The 14,904-nt window shown below is 35.0% G+C and overlaps 1 protein-coding gene across 1 annotated transcript in view; it reads right to left on the bottom strand.

Annotated features, from left to right (window-relative positions):
- The window catches only part of SRPK1 (SRSF protein kinase 1), a gene marked incomplete at its 5' end in the record, with an annotated part of 71,561 nt that overhangs the window by 2,825 nt on the left and 53,832 nt on the right, over positions 1 to 14,904 (bottom strand). Inside the window, 4 exons of the mRNA XM_015585896.2 lie at positions 1,214 to 1,306; positions 1,615 to 1,707; positions 4,609 to 4,678; positions 10,573 to 10,680. Of these exons, the coding sequence (XP_015441382.2) occupies positions 1,214 to 1,306; positions 1,615 to 1,707; positions 4,609 to 4,678; positions 10,573 to 10,680 (364 nt within the window). The remainder of the gene's footprint in view (positions 1 to 1,213; positions 1,307 to 1,614; positions 1,708 to 4,608; positions 4,679 to 10,572; positions 10,681 to 14,904) is intronic.

Below are 14,904 nucleotides of genomic sequence, written 5' to 3'. Positions count from 1 at the left end.
ATACCAAGAACAATTTGCTTATACTTTATTTTTTTGGCTTGATAGTCTAGTAGATGTTACTTCAAAATTGGCAGTAATTTAAAAATAGAAAGCTAAAACCATGTCAAAGATGTATAAAAGCAACAAAACTAAAAGAATAAATTCCATATAGCTTTCAGATACAGCTGTATCACCTCTGAACTATTCTGGAACGTCAATCTATTTTTTGCTTTTGTGATGTATAATTTCTTAAAAAGACAGTCAATTATCAGTGGCTTATTAAGTAAATGCCATAAAAATTCTTCTTATACAACACTTATCTGATGTTTCTTCCGTGGGAAGTGAATATCTATTTAATTGTCTACTTGGTACACACATGCCATTAATCTGACTTTGCACTCAAGGAGGAACTCTTATGGGGCACTTCACACTTTCCTGCCCCAAAGAGGAACATTGAGAAATGTTTCTGAGTATGCTTGCTATCGATGTTGGGAAAAATGATTTTTCTCAGCACTAATGTACCAGATGTGAAGAAAAAAGGAACCATGCCAAAAAGGGGAAAAATAGCCAGATAGTTTTCTAATCCCTTCTACATCAAGTTTTCACATTTCAACTTTTAAATTTTATTTGCAATGCACAAGAAATACATATTTAAATATGCCAACATATATGAAGTCAAAAATTTGAGGTGAGAGTTTTATCTTTGTTTCCTTTACGAATAAGTGATAACATAAGCTTATGAAACTATAGAGCATAAAGCTAATTCATATGACTATGCTAGGTGTCAATAGGCTATAAGGTGAGTGACATTTAATACTGCCTTTAAGCTTAAAAAAAAAAACAACTTGCCCTTTGATAGATGCAGTTCTTAGGCCAAATGCTAGCAAAAATTTGCCCATTTTTCAGAAGTGATGTATAGTAGTAATCAACCAACTTTATGCTAGTCTCTATACGAATAGTAACTAATTTAATAGGAAGTAAACATTATCTCAATTTAGAAATCAGCAAACTGAGGCCACATAACTAGTGGAGAGGCTAGGATTTGAACCCAGAGGATCTGGCTTCAGTTTCTGATCGTGACCATACTGTTTCACCCCTCTGCTAAGTAACCTCAGCATTCAAAGTAGGATCATCCTTCTGTAGGTGCCAGGAACATGTACTCAGCTGTACTTACCTCTTAAGTTTTAAACATTTTTGTTCCCTTAATGTCTGGGAACAAACACATCTATTTTACCTTTTTTGGTGAAAAATTCCTTGGAATATTTTCCTGCCACAATGAGCTTGCGAGGCACCTTCCCCAGAAGTTCTATGATCAGTGCAATGTGATCTGTATGTTTCAAACATTTCAAAAGGGGGAAAAAAAGACATACATAATAGGAGTAACAAATCCAGTTCTAGACATTAGCAGAAAGAGTAGCATGCACACCTCTTTGTCAAACATTTCAGGCTTGCTTTCTATCCTAAATGGGGTAGAGGACTCTATCCATCTAATGGAGAATCCAGAAAACCATAAAAAATCAGGGGCCCACTCCAGTGGGACCTGAGTGATAAGTAAAAACAATCTTGGTGTGAATGCTCTGCTTCCTGAAGTTGTATCCTTGGGGCCTAGATGAAAACTCATGTTAACAATACTACCTCTGCGATTGAAGAAGTCCTGTGAGTATTTCCCACTGAGGGCAAAGCGTCTTGGAATTCTGCCTATCAGCTCTATAATGTGCGCAATGTGGTCTAAAATAGAAGGGTAAGAAGAACAGGATCAAGGATAAGCTGTAAAAGAAGTTTTTCTATGAATAGCTTTTTCAAAGACTAGCTGTTTAAAAGTTACTACAAATAAAACCAAGGATACTTAAGGGGAGACTGGGAAAGCCAAGAATTATTTCAGGTGGTTGTCACCTGACAGTAGCTGGCATGTCCCATACTGGAGTTTGGAGCCTTATCTACACCTTTATTTCTATTTTGTCGATATACCTAAGTTCAGGTGGGTTTTTTAGGTAAGGTATCAATATGCTTTAGACAATCCAGAGCTGTTATTTATTTAAATACTACTCTGGGCTTCAATCAGTAAAATATTACTTTATTTAAAAATATTCATGATGATTAAAGCACTAACATGATTATTTGAGTTTTCAAAATCACTCTGTGAAACAGGCCAAAGATTAATATGCCATTTTAAAGATGAGAAAATGGAATCTTAGAGAGAATGGCCTACTTGAAGCTACAGAGCTAAAAAGAGGTAGAATGAGAATGAAAACTCACATCTTATGTCTAGTCAAGAACTGCATTTTTTTTTTTTTTTAAATAAATCACACCTTTAAGTTAAACTTAGCACAAACATTTTCAAGCATACCTATTTGACTATTTGCAGGCCACTGAAAGTCATGTAGTGCCCTGTAACTGTCACAGTATGAACATGGACTGTGAACACTGACAGAAAGGTGTGCAGTCTGTCACCAAGACGTGAGCTTGAGACCAGCCAGTATCCACACTTACAGGCAGCTCTACTACCTTTTTCACTCTGCAGGTGACAGAAACTACGAATGTGAAGAGGGTTTGAAAGTGATGGCTCCTAGCCACAAGAGCTTTATAAATGAGTTTAGTCCTACAGTTACAGAAATCACCAATGTCAAAAGCAATCATTTAAAACCTCCAATAATGTATCATCTAGGGGAATAATATGCTAGAGACAGCCATATATCTGGGAATTTGTGAAGGTTTCAGATCATATCTGTTTTTCATGTAAAGGACTCTCACTGGTGTCATTTTAAAGGGGTTTTATATTCACCAATTCACTATAACCTTTGGGCAGTTTTGACTGAATTTATGGCTTGGTAACAAATACTTGGCTGCCAACAAACTTCTGCTGATTTTAGGCAGGACCTGCAAATAAATGTCTTTGTATAAGTTAACTGTGAGGCAACAGTTTAACTTATTGTAAACTTCCAAGTGTAATGTATAATACTGGTTCTTTTAATATTTTTCCTATATCGAGGAATTATTTTTCCCTTGAAATTCTTATTTTATATTTAATTCCAACAACCTATTCTGGCTTATCAATTAATTATAGGATTGATATATTTGGTAGGCAAAATTATCAAGTATTATTTCAAGAGTTAGGGCTGTGGAATGTCAACAGTAACAGAGGACATGGTACTGAGGCCTCTGTCCCTACCACACTTGTAACAAGTTGCATACACTAGTCAGGGGATAAAGGTTTGCTTTTTCTTGCTCTTATGGGCCAAACTGTAGTTTGAGGTTTCATCTAAGAACTGTTAGTATTGATTGGTACAGGAAGGAATAAATTAGGACCTAAATATCTAGGGTAGATGGCTCCCTCTTGTCATATACATTTCAGTTTTCAGGTTTGGTAGCATAAGATCCTACACAATATAATTCTAGACACTGTATGTGTTCCATACCACAATATATTCATAGGGAGTCTAGGGAAGTAAAGGGAAAAAAATTAATTACCTTCCCAAACAGATATAGTAGGGCATTTCTAAAATAAAATGTGTATCTATAACCCCAAACTTATAACACAGAAAAAAGCAAGAGAGAACAGGGAAAATGACGTGTTTATACACAGGTAGTATACAGAATATTCTTACACGGAGCTTATGTACAGAAAACATGTCCAAAATGTACCAATTAAAATAGGCATTTGGCTATGGGAGTTAACATAGCATTTTTCAAATAGTATGTGTTAGGAATATCAGCAGACCCTACTAACACTGCCTATTAATATAACCCAGGGGACCACAGTTTGAGAAATAGAGAATATTCTTGTTTCTAGAGCACAAAACCTGATTTCCCAAAGTACTGAGGACATATTTTAGTAAAGAACATATTTTCTGCATTGGGAGGGTATATTGTTACTGCTTTCAAAGTAATTTTTATTACTTCTGAAAACAAAAGCTGTCTAAACTGTATAATAAAGAAGGTAAAACATTTCTTTCATAGCTTTTTTCATTCACATTATTATTTCATCTAGTTATCTAGATGCTACCACAATAGAAAGAAATCCCCCCACACATTCAGTCATGTTTTCACAGCCTGTCAGACAAAGCAGCTGTAAGCTTGGGCTTTTCCCACTGGCTACCACAAAATATAAATCAATAAATTTTGTTTTAAAATGGAATTTTGAATGTGTGATTTAAAAAGAAAAAAACATGGCTTTACTTTTCAGAAATGAGAAAAAAGAATGCTAATTGTAAAATTTATATAGACAAATAGGATGCAGTTTCTGTATTCAAGTAGCGTGTCTGTATTAAAATTATTGACTTCCAAATAAAGTTGGAGGCATAACTGAGCAACAAGTTGATGAACCGATAGATTCAGACTCGGTAAAGACTAATTTATATAGATAGGAAGATAACGAGCTGTTTTAGAAGAATGAAAATTTTAGTTTAATCAATTGTAGCCTTTTCTCTAATCCTTATATAGAGTTCCTTAATATATATTATAAAAGATCTAGAATATCTAATACCTACTATAAAACATCTTATATTTCTATCTTTTTCGAGATTTATATATACTCAGCACAATAAAAAGACTAAGGCTCTTCAAATGACATTAGCCACATGTAAAAAGTATAACTACCATGCACAGACATTCTCATTTAAGGAGACTCACCTTCATCTCGAGTGTACTCTTCCCCCGAATGAGGTTCAAACAAATAGTCACCTGTGGCTAGTTCAAAGGCCTAAGAAAAAGAGGACAGCATATAAAAGCATTTAAAAAAAGAAGAAGAAGAAGAAAAAGAATAAAGAAAAAAGAGAACAGAAAAAAAAGGAGGCTTTTGGGAAGCTTACTATTTGGCTCCATATTATATAATTTTTCTTCTTGGAAAAACCTGCAGATGATTATTAAAAAAAAAAATCTAAGATTGTTCCTAAAGATCTTTTCTTCCACATTGTATCTTAATCAAATGGAAGAGGAAAACTATAAAAACTCAAGTTAATATCAACATGTGGATTATTCCATGCCTCCCACCTCAAATCAGTAACACAGCTCTCTTGAGTCTTCCTTTCTGCTCCGATAGGGGCATATCTGTATATTCAGGTGATTCTAAGTTATTAAATTTTCATAAGAAGAGGTCTTATTTTCTTACGTTATAATTTCATATGGCTAGAAATTGAGATTTTGCACCCAAAACTTAAACCAAAAAATTCAGACATTTCTCTACCTATGATGACTCTTTATTGTTTGGCAAAAGCACATTTTAGAATTTTGCTTTGGAAAGCACTCCCTAAACTATTCTGGATAGAGAGTTCCCATTTCCTAGTCCTACAGAAAATGAGAAAAAGATTAAACATAAATGGAGTCAGGAGTCACTCATATTCTATGTGACCATCAGGTTAGCATTTACCAAGCAGGAAGAGAAAAGCACATGCCTCCCACAAGAAACCTCTTATAAACAGTTGTAAGAGTGTCAGAAAAAGTGATTTTCTTTGGAATAAATGTCAAGCAGGATGAAAAGACAAGATCTAAGTCATGAAACTATATTAATTTTTCATTGATTAAAATGGATTAAAAAAACAATAGAATAGTTTTAAAAGGCCTTATTGATATAAAAGTACAGGGATACGCCAAGTGCTGGTCATGGGTCAGTTTTGATTGAATTGCTGTTACTTGGTAGTCTAGGTAATTGGAAGAACTGTGGGGTGGATTTATTGGGGCATATTCTCAATTTAGACCCAGGTTGAGGTTTCAGTGGCTTGCCAGTCTCAGTTTCTGCAATTTCACATGACATGACAGCCTTTCTCAAACTGTATTATCCAGGACTAGAGCAAAACCACAAAATCAGAAGTTTTAGGATTGCCTCTAAAATGTCAGGGATGCTATGGCTTCTTGCTACGCATAGTTTGTTTTACATTCCAGCAGTTCATTATGAAACTGAACCACACCGGTAAGAGCAGACACTTATTCTACCCTCTAATTATCCTGAGGTTTATAGTCCCAAAGCAGAACAGAAACAAACTGATTCTTATTCATCAAAATTTGTTAACATCTTCTGAAATCAGTACTTTAATTTTTCAAAGTCTCATAGTGGGAGTTCAGTCAGTAAAGATATTGAAATTGAAGTTTTTTTTCAAAAAAAAGAAAATTTTCTAAAACTTAAATTTAAGAGCCCATCCTACAATCCAGGGTTCCTGATTCCCACTCCGATCCTTGTCTCACACTGACCACAGAGCCTATTCTATGTCAGTCAGGATCACAGTGACAGACACAGGCAAAATCAGTTATAAAATCCAGTGTGCTGGTACATCTCGACAATGGAATTATTCAGCTAATCAAGTCATAAAAAGACATGGAGGAACTTTAAATGATTATTACAAAGGGAAAGAAGCCACCCTAGAAAGCTACATGCTGTATGATTCCAACTATGTGACATTCTGGAAAACTATAGAGATAAAAGAAAACAGTGCTAGATAGGAATTGAAGGGAGGAAGGAATGGATGAATAGGTGAAGCAGAGAAGATTTTTAGGACAGTATAACTTTAATATGATACTATAATGGTAGATACAGGTCATTATACATTTGTCAAAATCCACAGAATGTTTGGAAATTTATAAAACATCTATTCTTTAATTCTTAAATGTTCTTCACAGAACATTCCCTTTATATACTGCCCTTCTACACTTTGTAATCTCAATCATCAATGGACCAGTCAATCTTACAACTGTCTCTTTACCTCTCAGAAAGGGTCCCAATTTTTCTATCAATTAATTGCACTGGATGCAGGATAATCCATCTCTCCACGCACTTCTGATATTTCAGAATTTATTTTTACTCTCTGAGTACGGCCATTTAAAAGCAACATTTCTACATCTATCAGTAAAATGAAAGACTTCTGGGGGGGACAAATGGGGTTCAAGTTCTCGCGATACTGTCTCATATCAAATAAGTACTTTCCCTCCCTTGGTCAAAAAATTCCTGCATGTGATCTGGTCCCAAAAGGAGGCAAGGTTAATTCCTCTTTCATCTTTTTTTTTGCCTTAACTATGTTAAATAGCAAGCAGAATTTTTGCCCTCAAACAATTAAGCCACTATTAAGAACAACATCATATTAAATAAGATGCCATCTAAATACTAGCTATTTTTTATTGTTGGTTGTATTGTATCACTTATTTTCTCTAGCAAATCAATTCAAATGAAATTCCTCAAAATCAAAGCTTTAAAGTATAACAAAAGGTCATACTCTATTCAAAGTCCTTTCACCTTGTGTGCACAATACCAAATGTGACTTTATTTCAGACAGACCTCCACCTTAAAAACCATTGATATGCCATAACAAAAGGATTTATAAAGTCATGCCATATTAACAACATGTTAACTCTATTATCTTTGGAAGACGTTTTTCAGGAATGTTCAGTTAGATCAATAAGAAAGAAAGTCAACAAGGGAACATCAGCCGTAAAGGACACATTAAATTGACTTAACAGATATATACAGAACATCCTATCCAAAAGCAACAAAATATACATTCTTCTCAAGTGCACATGGAACATTCTCAAGGATAGACACAAGTCTTAATTAATTTAAGAACAACATAGCAAGCAGCTTTTCTAACCACAATGGCATAAAAATTATAAATCAACTACAAGAAAGCTAGAAAAAAAAAATCACAACTATGTGGAGATTAAACAACATACTACTGAATAATTGGAGCAACAAAAAAAAAAAATCAAGAAATACATAGAGGCAAATGATCAATACATGGAGGCATAATCAAGAAATACATGGAGGCAAATGAAAACATAACTACAACATACCAAAATCTATGGAATATGGAGCAAAAGAAGTATTAAAAAGAGAAGTTGATAGCAGTACAGGTATACTTTGGAGATATTGCCGGTTCAGTTTCAGACCACCACAATAAAGTGAGTTGTAACCTTTTTGCTGGTGGAGGGTGTTGCCTTCAATTTGTAAAAAATGCAACATCTGTGAAGCACAAAAAAATGAAGTATAGGCCTACCTCATGAAACAAAAAAAAAATATCAATCTAACCCTACATCCAAAGGAACTAGAAAAGAACAAAATGAAACCCAAAATCAGTAGAAGGAAGAAAAAAATCAGAACAGAAATAAATGAAAGAAAGACTAAAAAGACAATAGAAAAGATCAATAAAAAAAGAAAATTTTCTAAAACTTAAATTTAAGAGCCCATCCTACAATCCAGGGTTCCTGATTCCCACTCCGATCCTTGTCTCACACTGACCACAGAGCCTATTCTATGTCAGTCAGGATCACAGTGACAGACACAGGCAAAATCAGTTATAAAATCCAGTGTGCTGGTACATCTCGACAATGGAATTATTCAGCTAATCAAGTCATAAAAAGACATGGAGGAACTTTAAATGATTATTACAAAGGGAAAGAAGCCACCCTAGAAAGCTACATGCTGTATGATTCCAACTATGTGACATTCTGGAAAACTATAGAGATAAAAGAAAACAGTGCTAGATAGGAATTGAAGGGAGGAAGGAATGGATGAATAGGTGAAGCAGAGAAGATTTTTAGGACAGTATAACTTTAATATGATACTATAATGGTAGATACAGGTCATTATACATTTGTCAAAATCCACAGAATGTTTGGAAATTTATAAAACATCTATTCTTTAATTCTTAAATGTTCTTCACAGAACATTCCCTTTATATACTGCCCTTCTACACTTTGTAATCTCAATCATCAATGGACCAGTCAATCTTACAACTGTCTCTTTACCTCTCAGAAAGGGTCCCAATTTTTCTATCAATTAATTGCACTGGATGCAGGATAATCCATCTCTCCACGCACTTCTGATATTTCAGAATTTATTTTTACTCTCTGAGTACGGCCATTTAAAGCAACATTTCTACATCTATCAGTAAAATGAAAGACTTTTGGGGGGGACAAATGGGGTTCAAGTTCTCGCGATACTGTCTCATATCAAATAAGTACTTTCCCTCCCTTGGTCAAAAAATTCCTGCATGTGAGCTGGTCCCAAAAGGAGGCAAGGTTAATTCCTCTTTCATCTTTTTTTTGCCTTAACTATGTTAAATAGCAAGCAGAATTTTTGCCCTCAAACAATTAAGCCACTATTAAGAACAACATCATATTAAATAAGATGTCATCTAAATATAGCTATTTTTTATTGTTGGTTGTATTGTATCACTTATTTTCTCTAGCAAATCAATTCAAATGAAATTCCTCAAAATCAAAGCTTTAAAGTATAACAAAAGGTCATACTCTATTCAAAGTCCTTTCACCTTGTGTGCACAATACCAAATGTGACTTTATTTCAGACAGACCTCCACCTTAAAAACCATTGATATGCCATAACAAAAGGATTTATAAAGTCATGCCATATTAACAACATGTTAACTCTATTATCTTTGGAAGACGTTTTTCAGGAATGTTCAGTCAAGAAATCTATGACTAAAACAGTAGAGGTTACTATAGTCTGTCCTACCTTTTCAAGTGTTCTCCAGAATTGACTGTGAATACTAAATGTTAACTAAAATGATAGTTTAAGATATGTAACTCACTCTTTTGATGGTCCACAAATATTTATTAAGTACTGTTGTATGATAAAGAATTTCTTTGGTCTTTATTCTTGTATTCTGGGAGGGAGCCTCTAAACTGTAAATTTCCAAGTGATAAAAAGTGCCTTTTGTTATTCAGTGGGCCCTGGGCCACACTTAAATTTGTACTAATAAGGTGACTCATGATGAGCCTGAGTTTTATGAGGCATTCTAGCAAATTACTAAATCTGAAAGGATAGTGGAACCCCTCAATTTGTAGACAGCTGGTCAAATGTGTAGGTGGCCTGTGGACCTAAGAGTTTGTGGCTTATGTCTGAATTGAGGGGATCCTTGTGGGAAATCATGCCTTTACCATGAAGTTTGTGATAACTCTAGGTAGTTAGCATCAGAACTATACTGTGAACACCAACTCAAAATGAGCCTGGGCCTGAACCAGACATTTAGCTATACATAATAAACATGATTCCTGTCAGCATAGCACTTACGGCCTAGTGGAAGAGAAATAAGCAAACAACCACAAAATTACAAGTAAAGAGATATACTCCATTTCAGAAAACAATATAACATGATCCAACATGGGGAATCATTTAATATCAACTAACTCTGACCACCTGAGTAGTTGCTGGCCAGGGACAAAGCAGGAACTTATGAATCTACTGATGATTGAATTTCACATCTTATAAGATATCTGAGTAACTGCCGAACTGAAAAATCTGAAAATAGATCAGAGCCGAAAAAGCAAGGGGTACTTGTAACCTCCTAATCAAAACTAACAATTTGGAGCAGTTGTTTTTAATCCATCTCTCCCCACCCACCTGCCCAAATCTGTAGTAAGAAACATTTGGTTCCTTCATCTAACAGGAATTTGGCAGGAATAAAATGAAATGCTAGATATTTGTAACTAGCTTTTGAATTCGGATCTCTCCAGACACAGGATTTAGAGTCAGTGATAAGTCACACAAAAAATTTTTTTGATTGTTAATTTGCTGGTCTATTGAAATTAGCAAACAGGGCAAGGTATGTTACCACCAAATAACAAGTGAAGGTCAAGGGAGAAAAACATTACCATGCATGCCGTGCTCCAAATGTCAGCAGGGGTATTATACCCAGATCCTATCAGAACTTCCAAGGAGCGATACTGCCTTGTTTGAATATCTTCGGTGAAATGTTTGTGCTGAGTAAATGGAGAAGAAAACAGCATTTTAAAATTCATTTATTCTAAAAAGTAACAAGTCATGACTGCTTACTAATGAAGACTAAAATAATTTCTCTGAAGCTTTCTCCAAACCAAAGTTTTAGGTTAGCTAATTTCTTAAATATTATTTTGATGCTGTTAGCTCCAAACAGCACTTTGCTTTACAGTCTACTCCAAATTAGTTTTGCAAACATATGAATTTTAACTTAATATAAATATACAGATTAGAGAATAACTATTTTTTTAAGAGGTAGGTTTCAAGTTTCAAGGACCGTATAAATAGCATTTATAAAGAATCCATAACATCCGCATCATAGCAAAGTGAGACACACCCTTTGACTCCTTCAATCTACAACTAGTGGAACATCTGTAACTCAACAGATTGCTCTGATTGACACACTGGGAAGCCTGAGAGATCCACACATCTGTACATCTGAAGGTGGGTGGATGGGAATGCAAGGAATGGTGGAACTGGGGGAACAGCAGGGACGATACTTGGGACCTGGTCTAGAGGTGGCAGCTAAGCTCGAAGCCCCAGTGAACATGGCAGCAGTAAAGGAGAAGGGAAAGGCTCGTGACTCTGGTCCCCACCCCTCAACAAAGAAAAAGGCAAGCAGCAGCACAGGCACGAGCAACTCTGGCTCCTTCCCCTGGCTGTGGTGGAGCCTGAGACTCAAGATGACTCAGGACACACTGGGGCACCCACCATTCTGGTGACTCCAGTGAAATCCAGGACTACATTAACACTGGAAGCAGGAAGGCACAAGTGACCCTGGAGGCAAAAGCAGGGAGGAAGAGAGCACCTGTGACACCTCTGGCAGAAGCTGTGCAAAGTGCAAAGTGGAAAGTGCTGGCTCTCAAATATAGCCCGTCAGCTCAGGAAAGAGAAAACAAAACCTTGTACTAAAGTGCCACCTACTGGAAAACAACAAAAGGCCTCTAATTACCAACTTGTTGAATTGTTAGAATTAAACCAAACTGTACCTAAATAAGAAAAGTGTTCGCTACTTCAAATGTGCCAGTAGAGGCACAACCCATCAAGCACCATGAATAATCATGGTATCACAAAAATAAAATGACAATCCTCCAGAAACCAAACTCAACGTCCTGGAAGATTGTGATCTACATGATAGAGAATGCAAAACAGCTGTCTTGAAGAAACTAAAGGAGATACAAGAAAACTCAGAAGCGCAGTTCAATGAACTCAGGAATAAAATAATGAACAGAAGGTGTGCTTTACAAGATACTGAAACTCCAAAAAATAACCAAACAAGAATTCTGGAACTGAAATTTCAATAAATTAGATGAAGAATGAATTAAAAAGCACTGGAAACAGAACAGACCAGATGAAAAACAGAATGAACGAGCTTGAAGATAGAAATCTAGAAATGATTCAGGTGGAAGAGCAGAGAGAACTAAGATTAAAAAAACCCACAAAACTGTGAGAACTATCCAGCTTCATCAGAAAGCGTAACATAAGAATAAAATTGACAGAAGGAGAAAAGAGGGAGAAAGGAACAGAGAACCTAGTTAAAGAAATAATAGATGAGAACCTCCCAAACCTGGAGGAGCCGGACATATAAGAAACTAATAGAAATCCTAATTATCTCAATGCAAACAAACAAAAACAAAAAAACTCCAACCCCTCATCAAAAACAAACAAACAAACAAACAAAACCCTTCTCTAAAACATATGAAAACTGTCAAAAGTCAATGATAAAGAAAGAATGCTAAAGGCAGCCAAGGAAAAAACCCAGTAACTTACAAAGGAGTCTCTATCAGGCTATCATCAAATTTCTAAGCAGAAACTCAACAGGCTAAGAGAGAGTAGAATGACATATTCAAAATATTAAAGGTAAATAAAGGCTTTCCCAGACAAAGAAAAGTTGAGGCAGTTCACCACAAGACCTGCCTGGCAAGAAATGTTGAAAGGAGCTCTCCTACCGGAAACAAAATGGCAAAAGTACACAAAACATTGAGTAAGATGATAAACAGAATCAGAAAACTGCAACTGTATTGTACAATACAGGGTTAAGCACTTAATTATAACATAAAGGTTAAAGGGGAAAAGTATTAAAAATAACTATAGCTACTTCAATCTTGAAAGGAACACTAACATAAAAAAGAATAATTTGTGACAACAAAAATATAAAAGGAGAGGAGAAAAAGGACGAAACTTACATAGACAAATGAAGATAAGATACTATCAGAAGAAAAAGGACTACTTTATCTATGAGACATTTTATATAAACCACATGGTAATCACAAAACAAAAATCTAGAGCAGAAATCCAAAACATAAAAAAATGAAGAAAATCGTATAAAACCACCAAACTAAAATAGCAGACAAAAATAAAAGGAAAAGAAACAATGGAAATACAGAGCAATCAGAATCTAAAAAATAAAATGGCAATAGTAAGTTTTCATGTATCAATAACTGCCCTAACTGTAAATGGACTGAACTAAACAATCGAAAGGTACAGAATAGCTGGATGCAGTAAAAAAGACTCAACTCTATTCTGCCTTCAGGAGACTCATCTCAACTTCAAAGAGAAACAAGGGCTCAAAGCAAAGGGATAAAAGATGATACTCTCAACAAATAGTATCCAAAAGCAAGTGAGTGTAGCTATAATTATATCAGACAAAATAGACCTCAAGCCAAAAAAAGGAAACAAGAGACAAAAATAGGTATTACATAACGATAAAGGAGACAATCCATCAAGACGCAATATATTTTAATATACACGCACTCAACTTGGGAGCATTAAAATATATAAAGCAATTATTAGCAGACCTAAAAGGAGTAACTGACAGAAATGCAACGGTAGTAGTAGACTTTAACACCCCACTTACATCAATAGGTAGATCAATAAGACAGAAAGTCAACAAGGGAACATCAGCCGTAAAGGACACATTAAATTGACTTAACAGATATATACAGAACATCCTATCCAAAAGCAACAAAATATACATTCTTCTCAAGTGCACATGGAACATTCTCAAGGATAGACACAAGTCTTAATTAATTTAAGAACAACATAGCAAGCAGCTTTTCTAACCACAATGGCATAAAAATTATAAATCAACTACAAGAAAGCTAAAAAAAAAAAATCACAACTATGTGGAGATTAAACAACATACTACTGAATAATTGGAGCAACAAAAAAAAAAAAATCAAGAAATACATAGAGGCAAATGATCAATACATGGAGGCATAATCAAGAAATACATGGAGGCAAATGAAAACATAACTACAACATACCAAAATCTATGGAATATGGAGCAAAAGAAGTATTAAAAAGAGAAGTTGATAGCAGTACAGGTATACTTTGGAGATATTGCCGGTTCAGTTTCAGACCACCACAATAAAGTGAGTTGTAACCTTTTTGCTGGTGGAGGGTGTTGCCTTCAATTTGTAAAAAATGCAACATCTGTGAAGCACAAAAAAATGAAGTATAGGCCTACCTCATGAAACAAAAAAAAAATATCAATCTAACCCTACATCCAAAGGAACTAGAAAAAGAACAAATGAAACCCAAAATCAGTAGAAGGAAGAAAAAAATCAGAACAGAAATAAATGAAAGAAAGACTAAAAAGACAATAGAAAAGATCAATGAAATTATGAGCTGGTTCTCTGAAATGATTAACAAAATGGATAAAACTTTGGCTAGACTCACTAAAAAAAGAGAAGAAGATAGAAATCTAGAAATGATTCAGGTGGAAGAGCAGAGAGAACTAAGATTAAAAAAACCCACAAAACTGTGAGAACTATCCAGCTTCATCAGAAAGCGTAACATAAGAATAAAATTGACAGAAGGAGAAAAGAGGGAGAAAGGAACAGAGAACCTAGTTAAAGAAATAATAGATGAGAACCTCCCAAACCTGGAGGAGCCGGACATATAAGAAACTAATAGAAATCCTAATTATCTCAATGCAAACAAACAAAAACAAAAAAACTCCAACCCCCTCATCAAAAACAAACAAACAAACAAACAAAACCCTTCTCTAAAACATATGAAAACTGTCAAAAGTCAATGATAAAGAAAGAATGCTAAAGGCAGCCAAGGAAAAAACCCAGTAACTTACAAAGGAGTCTCTATCAGGCTATCATCAAATTTCTAAGCAGAAACTCAACAGGCTAAGAGAGAGTAGAATGACATATTCAAAATATTAAAGGTAAATAAAGGCTTTCCCAGTCAAGGAA

The sequence above is a fragment of the Pteropus alecto genome, unplaced genomic scaffold (assembly GCF_000325575.1).
Source record: "Pteropus alecto unplaced genomic scaffold, ASM32557v1 scaffold202, whole genome shotgun sequence".
NCBI lineage: Eukaryota > Metazoa > Chordata > Mammalia > Chiroptera > Pteropodidae > Pteropus > Pteropus alecto.
The sequence above is the reverse complement of the archived record's forward strand: the minus strand, read 5'-3'. Positions and strand labels throughout refer to the sequence as shown.